Source organism: Heterocephalus glaber, unplaced genomic scaffold (assembly GCF_053883595.1).
Source record: "Heterocephalus glaber isolate CG9 unplaced genomic scaffold, H.glaber_assembly_v1.0 deba00001140, whole genome shotgun sequence".
Lineage (NCBI taxonomy): Eukaryota > Metazoa > Chordata > Mammalia > Rodentia > Bathyergidae > Heterocephalus > Heterocephalus glaber.
In genome coordinates, this window is record NW_028258200.1 from 1551096 (window position 1) to 1575377 (window position 24282).

At 33.6% G+C, this 24282-nt stretch overlaps 1 protein-coding gene across 9 annotated transcripts in view; it reads left to right on the forward strand.

Annotated features, from left to right (window-relative positions):
• Scaper (S-phase cyclin A associated protein in the ER) overlaps positions 1-24282 on the forward strand; it is a 375238-nt gene that overhangs the window by 71986 nt on the left and 278970 nt on the right. For 6 of the 9 annotated variants that reach the window (XM_004872072.3, XM_004872070.4, XM_021250117.2 and 3 more), the window contains 7 exons: positions 7173-7438; positions 10407-10637; positions 12688-12858; positions 15252-15327; positions 15552-15669; positions 15922-16033; positions 21812-21952. In XM_004872072.3, coding sequence (XP_004872129.1) covers positions 7173-7438; positions 10407-10637; positions 12688-12858; positions 15252-15327; positions 15552-15669; positions 15922-16033; positions 21812-21952 — 1115 coding nt within the window. The remainder of the gene's footprint in view (positions 1-7172; positions 7439-10406; positions 10638-12687; positions 12859-15251; positions 15328-15551; positions 15670-15921; positions 16034-21811; positions 21953-24282) is intronic. The other 3 variants (XM_087210281.1, XM_087210282.1, XM_087210283.1) reach the window with 1 other exon arrangement.

Consider the following 24282-nt stretch of genomic DNA (forward strand, 5'->3'; position numbering starts at 1 on the left):
CAAGAGAGATTATGTGAAGGTGCAAATTTCCAACGATAGATGTCATTATATTGTATACCTAAAATGTACCAATGATTATAATGAATAATCCCTAATGCAAAATAGGAAGAAAATGTCCAAAGGGGTAGGAGTAGTGGGAGGGGCAGGGGAAAGGAAAGAAGGGAAAGGAAAAATGCTGAGAAATGGAAAAAATGGAAATAAAGTCTTTGTAAATAGGGAAGGGTGGAGGGAGTGAAGGGAGGGCAGGGAATGGGGAAAAAATAAGAACCAAGATGCATTATGTAAAGGTACAAGTTCCCGATGAGAAATGTAATTGTCTTGCATACCTAAAATGTACCAATAAAAGAATTTAAGAAAAAACAAAACAATGTGTATTAAAAATTATGGAGCCTTTTGTTAAAAGAGTTGTTGCTTTTATGTTTTTCTCTTTTTGGTCTGTCAAGACATTTAAAAACAGGAAGATCACCTTAATCCTGTCAAGGTTTGGTTTGGGATTTTATTAAAGTTGGTGTGGTTTGGTCTTGTCCTTCTTACTTTTGGGTTCTCAGTTGAAAATATGGATATTTGCAAAGCCCACCACACCCTGACTCCAGCTTTTGTTCCTCAGCACTGTACAGTTGCTGCATTATCTGCATAGGTCATTAGCTTCCCAGCTGCTGCTCTCTGTTGGTTTTCCTGGAGTTTTGCCTTGTGTATGCAGAGCTGAGTAGTTGTCAGGCAACTTAGGATAGATTGAATGCATATTTCTTGGCTCACACCCCTGTATTACCCCACTTTCCAAGGTTTTTGCCCCCAAAGTCCCAGTTTCTTTAGATTGCTTATTTCAGCCAGTTAGGAATGCTGGTGTTTGCTAGGAATCACTTCTGCATCCTGAATTCCAGATGTCTTCAGGCAGAATCCTAGATGGAATGTAGACCTGATGTCATCATTCCCTTGTCTTGGGAATTGCAGTTCCTCAAAACTTGCCTACATTGGTTGCTTTCCAGTGCCTCTGAACAGTTCATTTATATATTTTGTCTAGCTTTTATAGTTGTTTTTGGCAGGAAGAGGGCCAATTTTGGTGCATGTTACTTTGGCATGGCCTAAACTGTAAGTAAGTACACTCACAGATTCAAGCACATAGGGAGCATTTACCAAAATTGAAACATTCTGTGCCATCAGACAAAGCTCAGCAAGCTTCAGGTGATTTAAAGAACTCTGTTGTCATTGATCATAATGGGATTAAGTAAGAAATCAATAACAACAAGATAGCTGTTGAATTTTGAAGTTTTGGAAAATAGTTTTGAGTAATGTACTGCATTGATTTAAAGAGGCCATCATAGTGAGAATTTGTAAAGTGAACTGAATGCAAGTGAACATTTAAGAACCTCTTTATCCAGTTTTAGGATTAGCACAATGTTGATTTCCTAAAATGAGGGGAGAAGTGTTCCTTCTTTTTTCTGTTTTAAATGTTTGATATAATTCATCAGTTAAAATGTATACGAGCCTGTTGTTGTCATATAGGTAGGTTTTCGAATTAGGAATATACTTTCTTTAGTAGGTGTTATTCAAATTTTATATTTCCTCCAGAGTCAGTTTCATTAATTTGTCTTCCAAGGTACTTCTTAGAAATTGTCAAATTTATTTCAAAAAAGATTTCTGTAATATGCTTTCTATATCCTTTTAAATTCTGTAAAATCTATGGTAATGTCCTCTAAATTTTGATATTGTAATTTAAAAATGTATAATTGAAAAAAAAAGAACCTATGAGAGGGCCAGGGATATAGCTCAGTGGTTCTGCCACCTGCCTTGCAAGGGTAAGGTCCTGAGTTCGATCCCCAGTACCAAAAAAAAAAAAAAAAAGAACCTATGAGATAAAGCTATGTTTTGAAGAATACTTCTAGCTTCATTGTATGTATTATAAAATAAGAAAAAGCTTATGTACATTGTGTCCTCTTGACATTAGAAAAGAACAAGTTTAACCCAAAGAAGATAAAAAGAAAGAAAATATATAGGTGATAATAATATATAAGTGATAGGATTAGTTCCAAGTTTTAAGCAGTATATCTTTTAAGGAAGCTTTTGAAGACAGATGTTTCTCTTTCCTTTTAAAGGTAAAGTGATTAATTATAGTGCTTCTAAGGGTGAGCTATTTAACTAGAAACTAAATTTTTTTATTAAGCTTTATTAATTGTGTAATTTGGATTTTTGTTGGTTTATATGGTTTTATCATTTATTTTATGATTTTTCTTATAATTTGCATTACTTATTTTTAAAGGTAGAGCAGAAATGTTTAAATTAGGTTCTTTGAATAGATCAATAAAATGAACAGATCTCTTTTTACACTGATTAAGAAAAAGAAAAGGCAAGATAGAATATCAGGAATGAAATTGAGGATATTGGTAGAATCCCACAGGTATTATAAAAGATAAAAAGTATTATAAAGTGGTATATATTAAATTTGGAAACAGCAGAAATTGACAAATTCCTTGAGAAACACAACTTAACATTTATATTACAAGAACTAGAAAAACTTGAAGGGACTTGTAAATATCTTTTAAAAATGTGAGTCTATAATTTAAAAAGTCATTTTCAAAGAAAATTCCAGGTCAAGATAGTTTCTCTTATAAATTCCTGCAAAGCTGTAAGATTAAAAGTAATACCAGTGTTGTAGAAAATCTTTATGGGAATAAACAAAGTCTTGTATTATTGTGCATGTAGAATAACCTGAATATCAAAGCCTAACAAGAAAATTACAATAAAAATTACTTCTTGAATATTGGTGTACATATTCTGAACATAGTATTTGTGAATTAAATATTGTGATAAATAAAATTGATAACATAGGCCGGGATTATTCCAAGTGCTCTTCAATTATTGTTTGCATTGATTTGAATTTAGTGCAACTTTATTAATGACAATTGTAAGATTTTAAAAAGTACAAATATAAAAATGTGAAATTAAATGTAATTTTAGTTTTGTACATTTTTATCCCAATGTTATTCTAAGTATTTAGAAGTTCTCTGACAGCTTAAGTGCATGCGTTGCTGTTCTTAAACATTCTTTATTATGGGAGTAATTTTTCAATGTAGTTTTCACTGAAGGTTCATTAAAAATGTAATTTGTCTATAACTACTTTCTCAGTTTCTAAGAGACCTAAGTTATAGTTTTTATTTTGATATACTCCTCTTTTTACTCGCTTCAATTATTATTTCAATTTTTTATTATAGTATTTATATTGGCTGTCTTATTGGGTAATGGATTAGTTCCAAGTTTTAAGCAGTATATCTTTCTGTAAGGAAGCTTTTGAAGAGAGGTGTTTTTCTTTCTTTTTAAAGGTAAAATGATTAATTATAGTTCTTCTAAGGGTGAGCTGTTTAACTAGAAACTAAAATTTTTTATTAAGCTTTATTGTGTAATTTGGATTTTTGTTGGTGTATATGATTTTATCATTTATTTTATGACCTTATAATTTGCATTATTTATTTTTAAAGGTAAAGCAGGAATGTTTAATGTACCAAGTTTTGATAAAGTTAAACATGGTTGAAAATTGAATGTTGGATATCATATGTTTAAAGCATTTTTACTAATTTTGTGGATATCATACTGATATTGTTTATTTTAAAACAATTGCTATCTGTTAAGACACGTAATGAATATTTATAAAAGAAATGATGTGGCTGGGGATTTAGCCCAGTGGCACCGTGCCTGCCTCGCAAGTGCAAAGTCCTGAGTTCTATCCCCAGTACTGGAAAAAAAAAAGAAGAAGAAATGATGTGATAACTAGGATTTGCTTTAAAATATTTCAGAAGAAACAATGAAGAAGAGGAAATTAATGGAAAAAGAGTGGCAGCCTTCTCTGTAATTGATTGAATCTTTTTTTATGGTTCATGCTTTCTTTATGAAATCTTAAGAACTCTTTTTTTTTTTTTTTTTTTGGTACCGGGGATCAAACTTGGGTTCTTGTGCTTGCGCAGCAGGCGGCAAAACCACTGAGCTAAATCCCTGGCCCCTGAAATCTTAAAAACTCTTTACCTAGCTCTACATTCTAGATTTTTCTGTTGCATACCCTAAAAGTTTTATTGTTCTACATTTTACCTTTAACTGTGTGATCCATTTGGAGTTAATTTTGGTATGAAGTATGTGTTGTGGTTTAAATCTGATTTGTCCACACTAAAATTCATGTTGAAATGATTCCCAGTGTAATGATACTGAGAGTTGGTGGGAACTCTAAGAGATGATGAGGTATTAAAAGAGATGAATTCTTTTCTTATAGAAGTGGTTTTATTCTTGTAAGATTGTATTGTTATGAAATGAGGCTTTCCCTTATATTCCATCTCTCTTGCACACACCTACTTGCCTTTTCACTTTCTGCCATGAGTTAAAGAAGCACAAGGTCCTTGGTCCTATGCCCTTGGACTTCCCAGCCTCCATAATCATGAGCTAAATAAACATCTTTCTTTTATCTTTTATAAATTATCCGGTCTCAGGTGTTCTGCTGTAGCAACAGAATGAAATAAGACAGTGTGAGGTCAAGGTTCATTTTTTTACCTGTGAGTATCTATGTCCTCCACCACTGTTAGTTAAAATTCTTTTCTTACTCCATTGAATTGCTTTTTCAATTTTATAAAAAACCAAGTGGTCATGTTTATGTAGGTATATTTATGGGTTTTGCATTGTATTTGACTTACTGTATGTCTGTTATTCTACCAAGTCTACACTTCTTGATTGTTGTGTTGGTAATCCTTTACATAGGAAGAGTGATTGCTTCTACTTTATTCTTGATTTTCAAATTATCTTAGCTATTTTAGGTCATTTGCCTTTCTGTATAAACTGGAGAATATAATTATCTAGGTCAGAAAAAGTTGCTGGGATTTTGGTCGAAAGTGCATTGCAACTATAGATCTATTTGGGGAGAATTCACATTTTTTTATGCCCAGTCAATCTATGAACATGTTATATCTGAATTTATTTAAATCTTCTATTTTCTTACCCTTGTAATTTGCAGGACACACATTCTTTACCATTTTGTTAGATTTACTTGTGTCTGTTTCATTTTGGGGGGAGTACAGTTTTCAGTTTAAGTTTCTTCGTGTTCATTACAAGTGTATAGGAGTACAGTGGACTTTTTGTAGGTTATTCTTGTATACTGCAGTTTTCTGAACTCATACAATAATTCTTGGGATTTTTGTGTTTATTATTTGAGATTTTATAGTAGACAATTATCTCATCTGAAAATAGAGTTTCATTTCTTCCTTCCCTAGCTATATGTTCTCTTATGCCCCCACCCTGTGCCCTTTTGTCTAGAATTTTCAGTAATGTATTAGATAAGTTGGTGAAAGGAGACAACCTCAGATTGAGGGAGAAGCATTCAGTCTGTTATCAATAAGTGTGATATTTGTTGTAGGTTTTTTGAGCTAGTCTTTTTCAATTTGAGTAATTTCCCTTCTATGAGAATTTAATGACAATTTTTATTATTAGTGGATGCTGGGTTTTATGAAATACTTTTTATGTATCAGTTGATGTGATCATATGGTTTCTGTTCATCCTATTGACAGTGATGGATTGCACTGACTTTTAAAAAAATATTAAACCCAATTTATATTCCTAAAATAAACATCACTTGGTTGTATGTAGTTTATGCTTTTTTCATGCTTTGCTATATTCAATTTGCTTTTTAAATTTTTTGTAGTTCTCAAGATTGAAGCCAGAGCTTTTGGTCTGAGCCACACCCTTCACTCCCACCCTTTTTTTGAAACAGGGTCTCCCTGAGTCACTAAGATGCCCAGACTGGGCTTAAATTTGAGATTCTTCTGCCTCATCCTCCCACAGTGCTGGTGTTATGGGCATACATCACCAGACCTAGCTAGTTTAATTTTTATACTGTCTTTGTGTGATGTTTTGTCAGAGTAATCCCAACTTAGTAACTTAAGTATTTCTTCTTTTTTTTTCTAAATTAGTTTGCATAAAACTGCATAAATATTTTTAAAAATATTTAGTAGAATTTGCCACAGAAGCTAATTGAGGCTGGAGATTACTTTTTCAGTAGTTTTAAATGACACATTCAGTTTCTTTAGTAGTTATAAGACTGTTCAGATTATGAGTGCATGATTTGTAGTGCTGTTCCTTTTTCATTCTTTATGTGATTCGTGTTTGGTTTTAGTTGTAAGGAGTTGGAAATAAGCTAAGGTTACTTTGTCTTACCCAGAACTGGAAGTCTTTGTATTAGACTATAATTCACCAATGAAAATTAAAAATCTTGACCATATACATATACACATTTATACCTCCTGTAGTGACATTTTCAAATGTTTTAGAGGAAGATCTTTATATATGTTAGGTTATTTTTCAGTGTGACTTTGGACATAGGCCCTCAGTTTTCATGTATGAGTGATGAAATATTGGACTAGATCATGTAAGTTTCCTTCAATGAATATTCTGTAGTTTTATGATCATTGAAATAGTTTATTTATTCTTTTTTGGGTTTTTTTGGTACCGGGGATCAAACTCAGGACCTTGTGCTTACAAGGCAAGCGTGGTACCACTGAGCTTTCCCTGGCCCTTAAATAGTTTATTTAAATCAAGGTGTATTACTATTGTTGAGATGGAGGAAAAAACTTGGGCTTTGGAGCTAGGCCTGTGTTTGAATTCTGAAAGATGGAAAGACAGTTTTTACATAGCTGTTAGGAGCACAGACACCAGAGCCAATGTGCCTGGATTTGCGTTTTGGATTTACCTTTGGTAGGTACATTATCTTGGGCACATTATTTAGCTTCTCTTTGTCTTAGTTTCTTTATTGATAAAATGGTGGTAATAGTACTGACCTTACATGGTTGTTGTGAAGATTAAGGAATTATCATATACAGGTGCTTTAAACAGTGTTTGCAGATAGGATACATTATTTAAATGTTTACCACTTACTAAATGTGTGGCCTTTGGTTAGTTTTAATCGGAATTTTAGTTTTGGCATTTATAAAATAGGGATTATTATGTGTGCACAAATATATTAAAATATGTATTTACATCTTGCTCTCAATATTTAATGTTGTTTATATATTATTTTGTATTTAATAGAAATTAAATTAAATTACTTACAAATTATTGTTTTTATTTCATAGGTTTGTAAATATTTTTTCTAAAGCAGTCTTTTACTAAAAATAGCCTTGATTTATTTTCTTCCCACAATTGCACAGAACGGAAGGATGCTGAAGGGTGGGAGACCGTGCAGAGAGGGAGGCCTGTCCGTTCTCGATCAACAGGAGTGGTGCCAAAAGTGTCCTTAGTGCCAGAAGCCTTAAAGTTGAAGAAGGATGACACCAATAAGGAAAATTTATGTCGTTTACCTGAGGAAAGTATACAGAAAGATGACTTTTTTAGAGATAGATCTTCTAACATTGTAGAACCTCGGCCCAGAGACTCATTTCACTCTTCAGACCATCCTCTTGCTGAGAGAACCCAGGTAAAATATTCTGAAAAACGTTTTACTACCTTCTTCAAAGAGTGTGTGTGTTGGAACGTCTCATCTTTCTACTTCATTTTCAACTTTTTATTTTTGTGTAATTTGATACTTACAGAATAGTTGCAAGTATAGAATAGTGAACCCCAATATATCGTTTGCCCAGATTCACAAATAGACATTTGCTGTTTTTTATCTCGCTATGTGTAGTTATATGCTAAGTATTTGAGACTAATGTGGAAATATAACCATTCACCTTCAGTATTACAGCATGTATCTACAAAGATCAGAGACATTCTTTTGCATAAATATAAAGTTCAAGGAGTTTGGCATTTATACATTATCTAATTTATAGTCAATATTCAAATTTTTCTTTTTTCCTACTAATTTCTTTATTATTATTATCTTTTTAATCCTGGATTCAAGATCCAGTCTAGAACCACACAGCACATTTGGTTTTGCTTCTTTAATATTTTTCATTGAGGACATGTTTCTTAGCTCCTTTTTGTATTTCATGATGTTTGGAGTTTGAAAGAATACATTGCAAAATGTTCCTTTTTTTCTTTTTATTCATTGCCCATAACTCAGTTTAGCAAGAGCCTTTCTTACAGGAATAAAGTCATTTTAGATAGTGTCACATCTATAGGCATGTGATAGGAATTTGCCTAGTTTTCTTCTTAACTTTGATTGCTTGGTAAAGGTGGCATCTTCCTGCTTTTTAAAACTGGCAATGAAATTTTTGACTTGTTCTACTTTTACTTCCTTCAAATGCTAATATTTAGTATAAATTTTATTGTTATTATTCCCAATATATTTCTTTTATCTGTCTAGTTGAAATGTGTTTTACTGATTTTATGAGCTCTAAATATTTATTTATGTAGAGGTTCATGGGCAGTTGGTATCTTATGTTAAATGACTAAAAACAAGAGATATTCTTTACATTATAGGAAATGCTGTAAATAAAACAGTAGTAATATTTGCAGTTAACAATATTTACTGTATAAAGTTTTCTTTTACATGTACTAATAAAAATAAATAATTTTTTTCTCTTTTACCCATAGGGTATTTTTCACCCCTTGGAAACACTAATCAGCTTCCTTGTCTTCTAATGATAATGGCTCTTAATTCCACATTATTCTTTATGTGCTATAGCTCTTTAATGTGTGCATGTTTATGCCCATGTGAGATTGTAAGCTCTTTGAGGGCAGTATCTCAGGTAGTCTTTTAATTTCTGACAAATGAAAGAGTCAAGACACATAGGAAGTAATCAGTTCATCATGTGGGTTACATTTAAGAAAATCTTTAAAGGAGATACTTAATGAAATCTCTTTATTTTAATTAACAAACCACTAGCATTCTTTCTAAGGTATTTTATCTAAAAAATATAACTTTACATAAACATGCTGGTTTTGTGTGGTGCATAAACTTGTATGATATTGGGATTTTGGGAATAATCCATACATAGAACTTCTGAATAATTAAACTATTGCTAAAATGTTTTAGTATATTATTTAAGTTCACTGCTGATGGTTGCCAACTTGATGATCATGTTTGTTTTCTTCACTGTCATTCTAAAAATGGAATTTAGCATATCTTTTATCAACATAGCTTTATGGTTTAGCTTTGGTTTTGTTACATAAATGGTACTGCATTTTTAATAAACAGTTGAATATATTGTAAACATCAGTAATGCTAATATAAGTATTGCCAAGAAGATTATAAACTAGAGTGACTGGCATATAAATAATATTGATAGCAATATAAACAATGGGATACAATTCAAATAATGCTTATGCTAAAATCAACACTTTGGAACACTTTAGGTTCTGACCAATAGTAGAATTTCTAAAGTAGTTTATAAGACTTGGCCAAGTTTAATATTTGTGTAAATAATTAATCAAACTGGAGTTTTATCATCACTGCAGTGTTTATCTAATGTTTATTTAAGAAGTGATGTGAGTTTTAAATTCATAATTTTAGATTTTAATTCTTTGCTTTGGTGTATAATTGAAAAACAAAACACCATTCTTTATTAGAAAGTGAAAATAAAGGCTTGGTTATATTTACTAGATTAGGAAAAAATTTTTTTAAATGGATGATATATCTTTGGTCCAAGCCAGTTTTTAAAAAATATCATTTTTACATTTTTGCAGATTTTGTGTGAATTATTCTTAGTGGGCAGTAGAGAGAATATGTAAAGTATATGAATTACATGATGAGATACCATATACTTTAAAACTACACTCTCAGTTCATGCCTTCCTCTTTTAGCTTTGAGAATTGGTGTCATAAACCCTATACATTTTATCAAAGATACTACTTTGAGGTCAAGTTAGTATTATCTGGAGAGAGCAATGTTTCTGGAGAGAGCAGTGTTTCTGGAGAGTTTATATTTTGGGGATTTCATTTGGCTTTTTTGGGGGTACTGGGGATTGAACTCGGGTCCTTGTGCTTTCGAGACAGGCAGCATAACCACTGAGCTAAATTCCCAGCCCTGGAGAGTTTGTATTTTTGAATAAAATGCCTCAAGTATATTTTGGTAAAAAATGGTTACAAGATGTTTTCGAAAGTGCTGAATACCCTCATGGCTATAGACAGTCTTGACAAAAGTCCTTGTAATACCTTTAGTTGAATGAATATAACATGAAGTATTATACTTGTGATTGGATTTCTTTGTGGAGAAGAAATACTCTTTAAGAAGCAATTTTTAAAAAATAATGTAATTACAATTTGTATTGGATAAATTCTGAGAGTAGTTAGGACAATGCCCAATATGCAGTAGGCCTGCAAATAAAATTTGTATGTTTTTTCCTTTTATGACACCTGATACATACAAAAAAGATAACTGAGTTATCCATCTGCCAGTTAGGTACTGCTAACAGTTGAAAGATTAAACAGAACCAGCTCCTCTAGAGTTAAATGTTGGTTATTTTTTATTGTCTCTGATTCATTCTATGGATATGTTTTGTTAGTTCACAGTGAATACATTGGATGATGTCAAGAATTCTGGTAGTAGTCAAGATTGTTCTGTGCAAACTTACGAAATACCTGCTGTTCACAATGATGAAGAGTGTGTCTCAGTCACTCAGCAAGCTGACATACCTCCCTTACGAACAAATGAAGAAAACCTTCTGGCAGAGAAAGAAAGGATAGAAAATGAAATGGATCCTTCAGATATATCAAATGTGAGTGCTGCTCACTTGGTAAGAACAACTTATCAGAATTCTGTGTAAATATACTAAAAAGGGATAAACCTTAATAATAACTTGTACTATTTGATGTGTATTTTACAAAGGATTTTATGTTATATAATACAAAATTCTTATAGTGATCTTTTGATATAGTTAAAATTTTTTTTGTAGAGGAGGAAAATGAGACTAAGAGAATAAAAGAATTGTTCAAAATCATTGTTTGTATGTGATTTGATCAAATGCACTTTATTAAGAAACTAAATCTAGCATCCACGAGCCACTCTCTCGGTTCAGTCTTAGGCACTGCATCAACAACAACAGCAACGAAGAAGGAATTTAACCCCATAATGATTAGCCTTTCTTTCTGTGTCTGGCATTCTGATGGATGTTGCTTGCTAGATTTATTTTTTAAAATCCTCTTAACAGAGTACTTTAGCTAGATACTCTTACTTGGTTGGAGTTGGTCTTTGAGATGAAATTTTATTTACTGTTCCTGTTCCAGAATCTCTAGAAACATATTAATTAGATATAGGTATATATATTTGAATGATTATTTACTTCTGTCCACTCTTCCCACTGTTTATGTTCGTATTAAGACACTTCACATAAGGGTAAGTCAGAATAGACTAGAGAAGTTTCAGAATATTATATGAATGAATTTGTATTATCTTTGCTTGCCTCTTTTCACTCACCATAATTATTTTGAGGCTGATCCATGTAGTTGTGCATTAATAGTTCATTCTTTTTATCATCTTTACTAGTATTCTGTTTCAGTAGTATTTCTTTTTTATTAAAAAAGAATTTTAGGGCCGGGGATTTAGCTCAGTGGTTTTGTTGCCTGCTGCACAAGCGCAAGGACCCGAGTTCGATCCCTAGTATCAAAAAAAAAAAAAAGAATTTTACTGAGTTATAGTTTACCTAACATACAGTTCATCCACTTAAAGCTTTCATTGTTTTTCAGTATAGTTACAGAGTTGTATATCCTCACCAGAATCAGGTTTAGAATACTTTCATCACTCTAGAAAGAAACCAAGTAACCATAAGAAGTCATTCTCTTACACTGCCACCTCCACCCTCCCAGTGCTAAACAGGCACTGTCTGCCTTCTGTCTATATAGTTTTGCCTCTTTTGGACATTTCATAAGACTGTAATACAATATTTGGTTTTTTGTGACTAGCTTCTTTCACTTGGCATAATGTTTTAAAGGTTCATCCATAGCTTAGTCTGCTTCAGTACATAATTCCTTTTTATGACCAAATAATATTGTAGTGTATGGATATACACCACATTTTATTTATCTGTTTATCTTTTTGTTTTGTTTTGTTTTTGGAAACAGGGTCTTGCTGTGTAGTTCAGGCTGGCCTTGGATTCACTGTAGCTCAGGTTGGCCTTGAACTCATGGCAATCCTCCTGCATCAGCCTCCTGAGTGTTGGGATTACAGGCATGTGCCACCAATGCCTAGCTCTGCTTTAACTGATGATTCTCAAGCATATTATTTATGTTATGTCTGCATATTTTTAAGTTAGGTATATAGGATATATATACATATATGATCAGAATGCATATTCATCATTACAGCATGCATTCTTTCTGTGTTCCCATTATAGTATACTATTTTTGTTTTATATTTAGCAGTCATGTTTGATTTGTAACTTTTGAATCTTGACCTTCAAAGGAAAATCATACTTTTTCATTAATAATACCTGTTATTTATGTAACTTTACAGTTTCTCACACACAGCAGTCTGGTAAAGAAGGTAAGTCAAGGATTATTGTTGCATTTTATGGAATAACAAATGGGCTCTTGGTTTTAAGACACTTAAGTCACACAATTGGTAAGTGGTTGCATATATTTTGGACTGAGATTTTATGATTTTAGGTTCATAAAGAGCTCCCCACGAGGAATGTAGTCATTATGTACATGTGCTGCAAACATGTACTAATAAAGTAAAAATTGGAAAAACATTTGGTATAATGTTGAGTTCATGATTAGAATATAGAGAAATACGTCACTTTTCAGTCTAGTGATGATTCTTCTTTTTGTTTGTTTTTATCTTTATAGTCCATGGCAGAAGTCCTTGCTAAAAAAGAAGAGCTAGCAGATCGTCTAGAAAAGGCGAATGAAGAGGCCATTGCTAGTGCTATTGCTGAAGAAGAACAGTTAACTAGAGAAATAGAAGCTGAAGAAAACAATGACATTAACATTGAAACTGATAACGACAGTGATTTTTCTGTGAGCTTTTAGAATTTTTAACGTAATTCTTCAATTATATACAGAAATAAAATGCTTAGAGTTCATCTAATCCTACTTAAAATTATTTGTTTTAAAATCATTTTGATAATACACATTATCATTATTTTCATAGTGATTTATTATTTTTTTTTTGTTCTTTTATTTGGTACATTTTAGGTATACAATTTGTTTACATTTATCATTGGGTGTTTGTACCTGAACATGATGTATCTTGGTTCTTATTTTTTTCCCCATTACCTGTGTGCCCTTCAGCCCCTCTGCCCTTCCCTATTTACATAGATTTCATTTCCATTTTTTTTTCTTTTCTCATAGTTTTTCCTTTCCCTCTTTTCCTTTCCCCTTCCCCTCCCTTCACCCCTTCGTCTTTGGACCTTTTTTCCTATTTCATATTATCAGTTATTCATTTTAATCATTTTAAACCTTGTTTACACTATCAGTTTCTCACACTAGAGAAACTATTCGGTATTTACACGTGTGTCTTATTTATTTCACTTAAGAGTATGGGCTCGATATGCATCCATTTAGCTATAAATGACTAGTTTTTTGTTCTTTATGGCTGAGTAGTACTGCATTTTATAAAAAAAACCACATTTTCTTTATCCAGTTTCCAGTTGATGGGCACTTGGGCTGCTTCCAAGCTTTAGCTATTACAAACTGTGCCGCTATGAACATGGGTGCACATATATCACTGTGGTACGATTCTTTTAATTCTTTTGGGAAGATACCCAGCAGGGGAATAGCTGGGTCAAAGGGGACCTCTAGTCCTAGTTCTTTGAGGTATCTCCATACTGACTTCCACAGTGGTTGCCCCAGTCTGCACTCCCACCAACAATGGAGAAGGGTTCCTTTCTCCCTACAACCCCGCCAGCATTTGTTATTGGTTGATTTCTTGACAGCAGCCATTCTTTCTGGGGTGAGGTGGAATCTCAGTGTTGTTTTCATCTGCATCTCTCAAATGATGAGTGATGTTGAACATTTTTTCATATATTTGTTTGCTGCTTTTACTTCTTTGTCTGAGAAATGTCTGTTCATTTTGGATGCCCATTTTTGAATTGGGTCTTTGAATTTGGGGGGTCTGATTTTTTTCAATTCTTTGTTTTTTTTTTTTGTTTGTTTGTTTGTTTGTTTTTGGTACCGGGGATCGAACTTGGATCCTTGTGCTTGCATACCAAGCAGCGAAACCACTGAGCTAAATCCCCGGCCCCTGAATTCTTTGTATATTCTAGATAGTAGTCCTTTGTCTGAGGTACAGCTGCTAAAATTTTTTCCTGTATTTTAGGTTGTCTGTTAGCTCTGTTGGTGGTTCCTTTTGTTTTTTGTTTTGGTACCTGGGATCGAACTCGGGTCCTTGCGCTTGTGCAGCAGGCAGCGAAACCACTGAGCTAAATCCCCAGCCCATGTTGGTGATTTCTTTTGCAGTGCAGAAGCTTTTTTAATAAGATGAGATCCCAGTTGTTGATTCTTTCTGCTAGTTCCTATGCTGCTGAGGTTTTGTTCGTGAAGTCTTTTCCTATGCCAAGGTCTTCAAGAGTTCTACCTAACTTATCTTCCCAGCCACCTCATCTTTGACAAAGGAGCCAACCACCATCATTGGAGGAAAGATAGCCTATTTAATAAATGGTGTTGGAAAAACTGGGTTTCAACCTGCCAAAGATTAAAACTAGACCCATACCTATCACCATGCACTAAACTAAGATCAAAGTGGATTAAAGATATAAATATTAAGACAGAAACACTCATGGTGATTTGGATATAAGCAATAGCAAGTTTTAAAAAATACATTACCATTAATAAGTAATTTTAAACATGATGCAGTTAATGAGTTGGAAGTTATTATTCTCATTTTACAAATCAAGAAGTTGATATTCAAAGCAAGGACTCAATGTTAACTCAGATTGTCATTTTACAGATTTGAATTTAAAGTATTTCAGTTTTTATGTTCTAACCAAGAGAAAATGATACACTGGCTTTGCTGTCAGTCTCATCATATACATGTTGGTGAAGGAGATTTGTTACAAGAGTAAAAGTAACCACAAGTTCTCTGTTTCAAATATCCTTTTATTAAATTTTATGGCCAGTATATAATCTTGAGCTCTGCTAATGTGTGCTTTATATATTATATGTTAGTGTTTATGTAGTGTAAATTTACTTCATTTTTATCTGTTAATAACTAGTAGGCACTTAAAAATCTATGTGCTGTGGTATCTTAACTTGGTAATTATTGTGATTGCATAAGGTATGTAGCCTTTTTTCTGGTATTAAACTGTTAAATGAAATATATTAAAAATATGTAGTTTAATTAGTGTAATTTTTTAAGGTTATAATAATTATGTCCAAAAATTTGTTTTTCAATTTCTCTTGTTGTATTTTAGGCCAGTATGGGCAGTGGGAGTGTATCTTTCTGTGGCATGTCTATGGACTGGAATGATGTTCTTGCAGATTATGAAGGTATTATTGTGTGTGTGTGTGTGTGTGTGTGTGTGTGTGTGCTGTGTAGATACTGTGGGGTACACTAGATCTTTTAAGCAGCTTCTATGTAAAATAATTTAAGATAGAAATGTTGCAAACTTTTAAAGTCTGTTCTCAAATGTTGGTTTTATAGAACTATGTGGTTAAACAATAACAGTGGGTTTTTTTGTTTTGTTTTGGTTTGGTTTGATTTTTCTGAACAGCTCGTGAATCTTGGCGCCAAAATACATCCTGGGGGGACATTGTAGAAGAGGAACCTGCTAGACCTCCAGGGCATGCAATTCACATGCATGAAAAACTTTCCTCACCATCTCGTAAAAGGTCTGGTGTTTGAGAATTAATTTGAAATGTTTTACAGGAGGGAAACCAGCCATCTTTGACTATTACATAGAGTTGCTACATAATTTTTTTGGCACATGACTTTAGGACAGTTTGAGATCCACTGAAAAGTGACAGTGCTTTCCTAAAATGCTAGGTCAAACTGAGTTTTGTGTACTTTAAGTCCTTTGAAGTCACTATTTTTAGCCTTATGATGTAAACATTTGTCTCTTATTCATTTGTTTTTATTAATAGAACAATTGCAGAATCTAAGAAGAAACATGAAGAAAAACAAATGAAAGCACAACAGTTAAGGGAAAAGCTACGTGAGCAGAAGACATTAAAGCTGCAGAAACTTCTGGAAAGGGTGAATTTTTAATTTCTTAGGAAATTATGGTAGTCTTAAATTGGTGGGCTTATTTTCAAATAGACTATTTTCTTCTTAGAGAAGCTAAAAGAAGCATAAAAATACATTTGCTAGGAAATAAAGACATTTCTATCGAATTTAAGGTTAATTGCTTAAAAAAATTTGTCTTTGCTAAAATATCTAGTAAATAGATACTGCACCATGTTGGCTTGAAGTTTTGAAGCAGTACTTGTCTTTTATCACTTTTATGGGAAAATTTCCTTGGGTGGGCTTGCCCAAAGTGTCCTACCTCCTAGGACAGTTTTGAGGTAGAGAGTGTTAGATTTCTTATGTGTATCTGGCCTTTGGCCAGTCCTGGCCCTTGCCACTGGCTTGGTTTTGACTATTGTTAGTGTGCCTGTGAGTTTGTATATAACCTCAGCTACAGGGGTGCAAGTTACCACCCTGGTCTCAGTGTTGTAATTGTGTGCACATTCACTGCTGGCCTTCTTGACATGAATCTTGGAAAATCTGAGAGTTGTGGGATTTTTTTTGAACACTAACAACAAACAAAAAAAACCTTAGCTCATCTAGAAACCAGAGAAGACTCAAAATCAGAAATGAAAGTGCAGTCATTACAATGAATGAGACAGAGATAAAATGAATAATAAGGGATTTTTATAAGCAATTATATACCATCTCCAGAAGCATGAGAATAAGTTTGTTTTCTTTATGAATTACCTTGTCTCTGGTGATCTAAACAGAAAGAGAAACACCCATGTGTGAAAAATCCACAGCATCATAATCAATTGGAAAAATGTAATCTAATATTTGGTAAAAGGCAGAATGCCCGCTCTCACTACTCTTTCCAACATAGTACTGAAAGTACGAGCAAAAGCAGCCATGGAAGTAAAATAAAAAGTGCATTTAAACCAGATGTAAAATTGTCTGTATTTGCAAATGATACAATCGTATCCATAGAAAACTTAATAACTGCACAAAAACTGAGAAATAATATACAAATTCAGTAAAGTTTCAAGATATGCAATCAATATAAAATATAACACATGTATATAAAAATCACAATGAATTATCTGAAAGGGAAATCAATAAAATAATCCTATTTACATTAGCAAAAGAAAATTAAAATACTTGGAACTTAACCAAAAAAGGTTAAAGGTTTGTTCACTGAAAATGATAAAATATTGATGGAGGAAAGTAGAAAAGACATAAGTGGATAGGAAGATATCTCTTGTTCATGAAATGGAAGAATTAGTATTGTTACAATATCCACACTACCTTAAGTAAACTACAGATTCAGTACAATCCCTATTAAAATCCCAGTGGCCCTTTTACTTTTTTTACAAATGGAACAACAAATATAAAAAATAAATGCTGAAATTCAAATGGAACCACAGAAGATCTTAGAGATAACCATCGTAAAAATATACAGATGCTAAAAGGACATAATAAACAATGCAGAAATAAACAACAGTTACGGCCAGCTGATCTTGACAAGGATATCAAGAACACACAATGGGGAAAACTTAGTATTTCCAATAAATTGTGTTAGGAAAACCAGATCTCCACATTCAAAAGAATAAAATTAGACTATACACAAAAATCAATTTTGGGCTGGGGATTTAGCTCAGCAGCACCCTGCCTGCTTTGCAAGTGCAAGGTCCTGAGTTCAATCCCTGGTACCAAAAAAATAAATCAATATAAAATGGAGTAAAGCATTAAACATAAGACCTGAAACCATAAAATGTTTTGAAGAAAACAAGGAAAAAACTTTTTCTTGACATTTGTCTTGGCAGTTACATTTGCAATATGACACAAAAAGCACAGGCAACAAAAGCAAAAATAGCAAAATAGTGTCACATCAAATTAAAGCTCTCTGTACAGCAAAGAAAAAAAAATCAACAGAATGAAAAGGTAACTTACAGAATAGGAAAAAATACTTGGAAGACATTATGTCAAGTATGGCATTATTATCCAAATAGTTAAGGAACTCAATTCAATTGCCACAGAACAAATAACCTAATTCAAAATGGGCAAAAGACTTAAACAGATATTTCTTAAAAGGAGAAATTCAAGTATGGAAAGGTCCTCAGGAAAAGGCAGTGAGGACATCTCACCGCATTAGCATGCCTTTACAGAAAGGTGGAAGTGAGGTGTGGGTCAGAGTTTGGAGAAAGGGAGCCCTTATCTGCCTCTGATAGGAATCTAAACTAGTACAACCAACCATATGGTTAGCAGGAAGAAATTTTCTCAAAAAATGAAAACAGGACTACTGTATCATCTAGTAATCTTTCTGGTACATAGTCAAGGGAAATGGTGTCAGGATCACAAAGAGATATTTGCGCATTCTTGGTCATTGTAGCACTATTCATAAGAGCCAAGACATGGAAACAGACTGTCTGATGACAGATGAATGGATAAAGAAAATATATTATGTGGTATGCTTATATATTTGCATCTGTTTATATAGATATATCCATACTATTGAGTGTTAGAATAAAATTATGCTATTTGTGGCAGTATGGATGATGTGAGAGAACATTTAGCCAAGAGAAATAAAACACAGAAAAAGAACAACTGCGTGCTCTTGCTTTATACATGGAATCTGAATCAGTCAGAGTCATAGAAGAAGAGACTAGGGTGACGCTTGCCAAGGACTGGTGGGAGGAGAAAACACAGTGATGCTGGGCAAAGGTAGAAACTTTCAGTTATGTCTGATGAATAATTTCTGGAGATGTAATGCACAGCATCATGTCTGTAGTTAACTCAAATTTTAAAACAGCCAAACATTATAGGAAAAGGTGGGTTTATCTTATAATTTAAAGATTTTCTCATTAGTACATATGTTAATTTTTCCTAAAAGCGGAAAAAAGCCTCAAATTTAATAGTACCAGTGAGAGGTACCAGGTTTGAGTAAGTTAGCCATTAATTGTATTTACAGAAGAGAGTCTGAGTACTTAAGAGCGTGTAACTAACTATTGGTCGATGTGGTATAGTGGAAAGATCCATTTTGAAATGACCAACCCAATTCCCTTCCTGATTTTTACCACATAATAAACTGTGATGCCCTGGAAAGTTATTTTACCTTGTCCCATTTCCATTTCTTTAAGGTAAAATGACATTTATAGTTATTAGCATGTTTTGATGCTTAAATGATGTCTGTATGTAAAACAGAAACATTGCTAGGCTGGATGTTGCTCAATATGCAGTCACTCTTATTGTTGCTTTTACATGGCACATGGAGATGAGTGCTGTGTTAGTCACCTATACTGTGTTACAAATGAGGTCAACATTGAGTATCTTACAACAGTAAACACTTTTAGCCCACAATTTCATTGAAACTAGCTGTGAACTCCTCAGTGATTCTTGCTCTGGGTCCCTGATGATGAATGTATTCAAGCTTTTAGTCAGGGTAGTGGTTTTCTGGGTTGTGAGGGCCCACTTCCCAGCTTGCCATGCAGTCACTTTTAGGCCTCACTTCCTCTTTTGCTACTGACTAGAAACCTTAGTTCTTGCCCAGTGGTGCTTCCATGTTCCAGGTGCCTTCATAACATGGCTGGTGTGGTTTCCTTGTAGAAAGTAATCAGAGAGGAGAGGGGAAAGAAATAGAGCACAATCTGGGCTCCTTTTAAGATGGTGATACAGATTTTTAAATCTTTCTCATATATAAACAAGCTTGTTCAATATTGAACTAAGCTTATATTCCTGTAATGTATCCCCACTTGATTATTGTATTTTTTAATGCACTGCTAAATTTTGTTTGATGGTATTTTATTGAAAGGTTTTGTATCAGTATTCATAAGCGAGATTGACCTGCAGTGTGTACATGTACATACACAGGCACACATCCACACACACCACCTTTGTGATGTTCTGATATGAAGATCATTTTGACATCATAAGAAACTTGAAATTCTACCTTTTGCTCTTTGTGTTGAAGAAGATGAAATAGTAATGTGACCATTCATCAGGCTTACGTGAGATGGTTCTAGTTTATACCAATGATGTCAATTAAATCTCCCTTAAATAAATTATAGTGACCCTACTTAATAATAAAAAAAAGAAATAGCGCACAAGAGAACTGATAAAAAGGAAGCTGTACTGTCTTTGTGGCATCACTTTTGCTGTATTCTTTTGGTTGCAATCCTGATATAATGGGGAGGAGGAGATGACACAAGGATCTTAATGCCAAGTGGTTTAGATAACTGGGATCCATCTTGGAGCCTGAATACAGCAAGTACCTAACAATATGAAAGGTGATGAAGACCACTGAATTATAATTGTAGGTAAATTCTTTTGTTACCTCTGGTACCTGAATGGAGTACTAATATGCATAGCATATAATTTACGTTGTTGAGATATAATAGGACTAAATTATATGAATATTTAGAAAATGAGCTAAGTAACATTATTCTTTAATAGAGTAATTGAATTTGCTATTTAGTGGAAGGCAATTTTGTGATTTTTTTCTTTTAACCTGAATCTTAAGAATTGGTCATTTAGAGTTTGTCATTTAGAGTAGATCAGATATGAAAAGCAGTCTTCATATTGTAGGATTCTACAAAAAGTAGTGCTCTAACACAACCAAATTTCCTCTCTATTTTTTAATATAAATAAAGTTAAATAATATATTTTCTCATTATATAATATGATCTCCAAATATTCAGGCAAATATATCTCTGGTTACTAAAGGTGTCCCTGATTTTAGAGGTTCTCTGATTTAATTTTCCCATCTGTGTAAGTACTCAATTCATTTCAGTGGTAAATTCTGCCTTCCATTGTATTATGGGTTATTGATTCAACACTGTTTTGTATTTGTGCTTGCATTTGACCACTACAATATGTACTCATATTGAGTCAGCTTCTGCTTTTCTATAATTCACCCTTTCTAGTGCTAAATCTTATTTCCTGGAGCATAGAAAAAGTTTTTTACTTCTTGTGTTTGATACAGTTTTAATGAATGAAAGGCAGTGTTGAGTTTTTCTTTTATTTGTGCAGAGCTAGAGTTCAAACCCAGGGCCTCCTGCATGCAAAGCAAGCTTTCTACATCCAGCCGCACCCCCAGGAGTAGGACAGTCATTATGTCTATCTTTAGTCTGGAGGAAAGCCCTCTCTGTTCCTTCAAAGAATGATTCTTATGTAAATTACATGATTTTTCAGACTTTTCATTTTCTAATCGTTAAGATAAAATTACTTATTTTTCTTGACTGTGGGTTATATTAGGGATATTTAGATTTATGAGAATAAGAAATACATAGGGGCCAGGGATTTAGCTCAGTGGTTCCGCCACCTGCCTCGCAAGCGCAAGGTCCCAAGTTCGATCCCCAGTATCAAAAAAAAACATTAGTTAAGAAATACATACTATTTTCATTATAATTCATTATATGTTTTGTCCTTATGGTGTAGTACAGTGAAAATAATGGCAAATATTTCTGTAGAGTTATGTCCAATCCTGTGTTGTAAAGATTTTATGTCTATTCAGTTTTCAGAATAATCCCATGAGTTTGGTACTACTTTTATTATTTTCTTTTTTGTAGATAATAAAACTGAGACATAGGCTAAAATTGCGGCCCAGGTTACACAGCCACTAAAAGTAAGTGGCCAAGGTAGATTATGGACACCAGTAGTCTGGCTTCATAGTCTGTCTCAGTCACTAGTCACACTCCTACAGATCTCCCCATTTTTAGATTTATACTTCATAAGCCATTTACCTGTTTGCCCTTCTGTTAAATTATTGTGTATTTTGAAATTAAGGATTTGATAATTTGCCATACCTAGGAGAAGGATGTCCGGAAGTGGAAGGAAGAATTACTAGATCAACGGCGTAGGATGATGGAAGAGAAATTACTTCATGCTGAATTTAAACGAGAGGTACAATTACAAGCAATTGTGAAAAAAGCACAAGAGGAAGAAGCTAAGGTATATTATAAATATTTCAAGCACTTAATCATTTATCCAAGTACTTGTTTCAGGTATTATATAATGGTAATAGAAGTTAATGTTTATTAAGTGTTTATTCTGTTCCAGGATAACATAACATTTTACTGGCTCATTTAAAATTTACTAGATACAATATCTTATTTTATCCTTATAATAATTCTACAAGCCATAAATATTTTTTACAGCTCTATTGAGGTATAATTGACAGAATAAGTAGTACATACATTAAATATTCAATTTGATAGATTTTGACAGGTGTATATCCCTTAAACTATTGTTACAATGAATGTAATAATTCCTCTTTGTGATTTATTCCTTCCTTCAGCTCTTACTGTCCAGTTGCTCATCTGCTTCCTTTTCTTTGTTTTTTTTGAGACAGGGTCTTGGTTTGTAGTTCTGGCTGGCTTTGAATTATGTATCTCAGGCTGGCCTTGAACTTGTGGTGATCTTCCTCCCTCAGCCTCCTGACTGCTGAGATTACCAGCATGCGCCACCATGCCTGGCTCTTCTGCTTTCTATTGCTAAAATGTTTGCATTTTCTAAAACTTTAATGGAATCCTATAATATGTACCCTTTCCTCTGGCTTCTTTCAGCATAATTATTTGAATTTTATCCATGCTGTGGTGTGTATCAATATCTTTCTGTTTCATTTCCAGGAGGTCTACCATTGTATGGAAATACTATAATTTTTTAACCCAGTTACCTGTTGATGGATATTTGTTCTCTTCCTAGTTTTTGTCTGCTACAAATACAGCCTCTGTGAATGTCCATTTACTACTTTTTCTGCAGACATGTGTCCTCATTTTTCTTTTGTAAATATCTAGGAGTAAATTGGAAGAGTTATGGTAGGTTCATATTTAACTTTAGAAAATAGTTTTTAGACTGGTTAAACCATTTGATATTTGTACCAGCAGTGAATGGTGTTCTAGGTATAATACTACATTTTGACCAACACTTGACACATTTTAATTTTAGCCATTCCATTTTAGTATGAGTATGTCTCATGTTTTTTCCTTTTTCTGTGTGTGTTAAAACACACAAAACTTACTATGTTAAGAATTGTGGATATGCAATTCAGTGGTATTAAATAGTTATAATATTTTATAACCATCCACCCTCCATATTCAGAAATCTTTTTTATCTTGTAAAATTGAAATGCAGTATTTATTAAATAGTAACTCTTCATTCCTGTCCCCTTTCCCCTAGCCAATGGTAACAACCTTTTTCCTTTCTATAATTTTGGCTGCTCTGCATAGCTTATCTAAGTGGAAACATACCATGTCTTTTGGGTCCTCAGTGTTACAGCACCTGTCAGAATTTCTTCCTTTTCCCTCTTCGTGTAAGTGGCCAGAGGTGACCTGTGAAAATGGTTTGATATTCTCTTGACCCAGAAAACCCCACAAAATCATGCAAATCAAGAGGCTCAAATCTTCGTGTTCACTTTAAGAACACCCGTGAAACTGCCCAGGCCATCAAGGGTGTACATATCCGAAAGGCCACCAAGTATCTGAAGGATGTCACGTTAAAGAAACAATGTGTGCCATTCAGGCGTTACAATGGTGGAGTTGGTAGGTGTGCCCAGGCCAAACAGTGGGGCTAGACACAGGGCTCGTGGCCCAGAATGAGTGCTGAATTTTTGCTGCACATGCTTAAAAATACAGAGAGTAATGCTGAGCTTAAGGGTTTAGATGTCGATTCTCTTCATTGAACATATCCAGGTGAACAAAGCACCCAAGGTGCGCCGCCGTACTTACAGAGCTCATGGCTGGATTAACCCATACATGAGCTCCCCCTGCTATATTGAGATGATCCTTACTGAAAAGGAACAAATTGTTCCTAAACCAGAGGAGGAAGTTGCACAGAAGAAAAAGATATCCCAGAAGAAACTGAAGAAACAAAAACTTACGGCACGGGAATAAATTAGGCATAAAATAAATGGAAATAAAAGAATTTCTTCCTTTTCAAGCTGAATAAAATTCTGTTGTATGTAATACCACATTTTGCTTATTCCTCCACTTGAGTGGGATCCTTGAGTTGTGACCACATTGTAGCTGTTGTGTATGATGCTATAAACACAAGGGTCAGTTGATCTCAAGTCCCTGTTTGTTTTAAAAAAATTGACTGCTTTTGTCTATTTTTTGCATATTTTTCCGTCTTTGGTGTCATATCCAAGAAGTCAGTTCCAAATCTAATGTCATAGCTGGGCATGGTGGCACATGCTTATAATGCCAGCACTCTGGTAGCTGAGGCAGAAGAATTGCCAGGAGTTCAAGGCTAGCCTGAGCTGCATAGTGAGTTCAAAGTCAGCC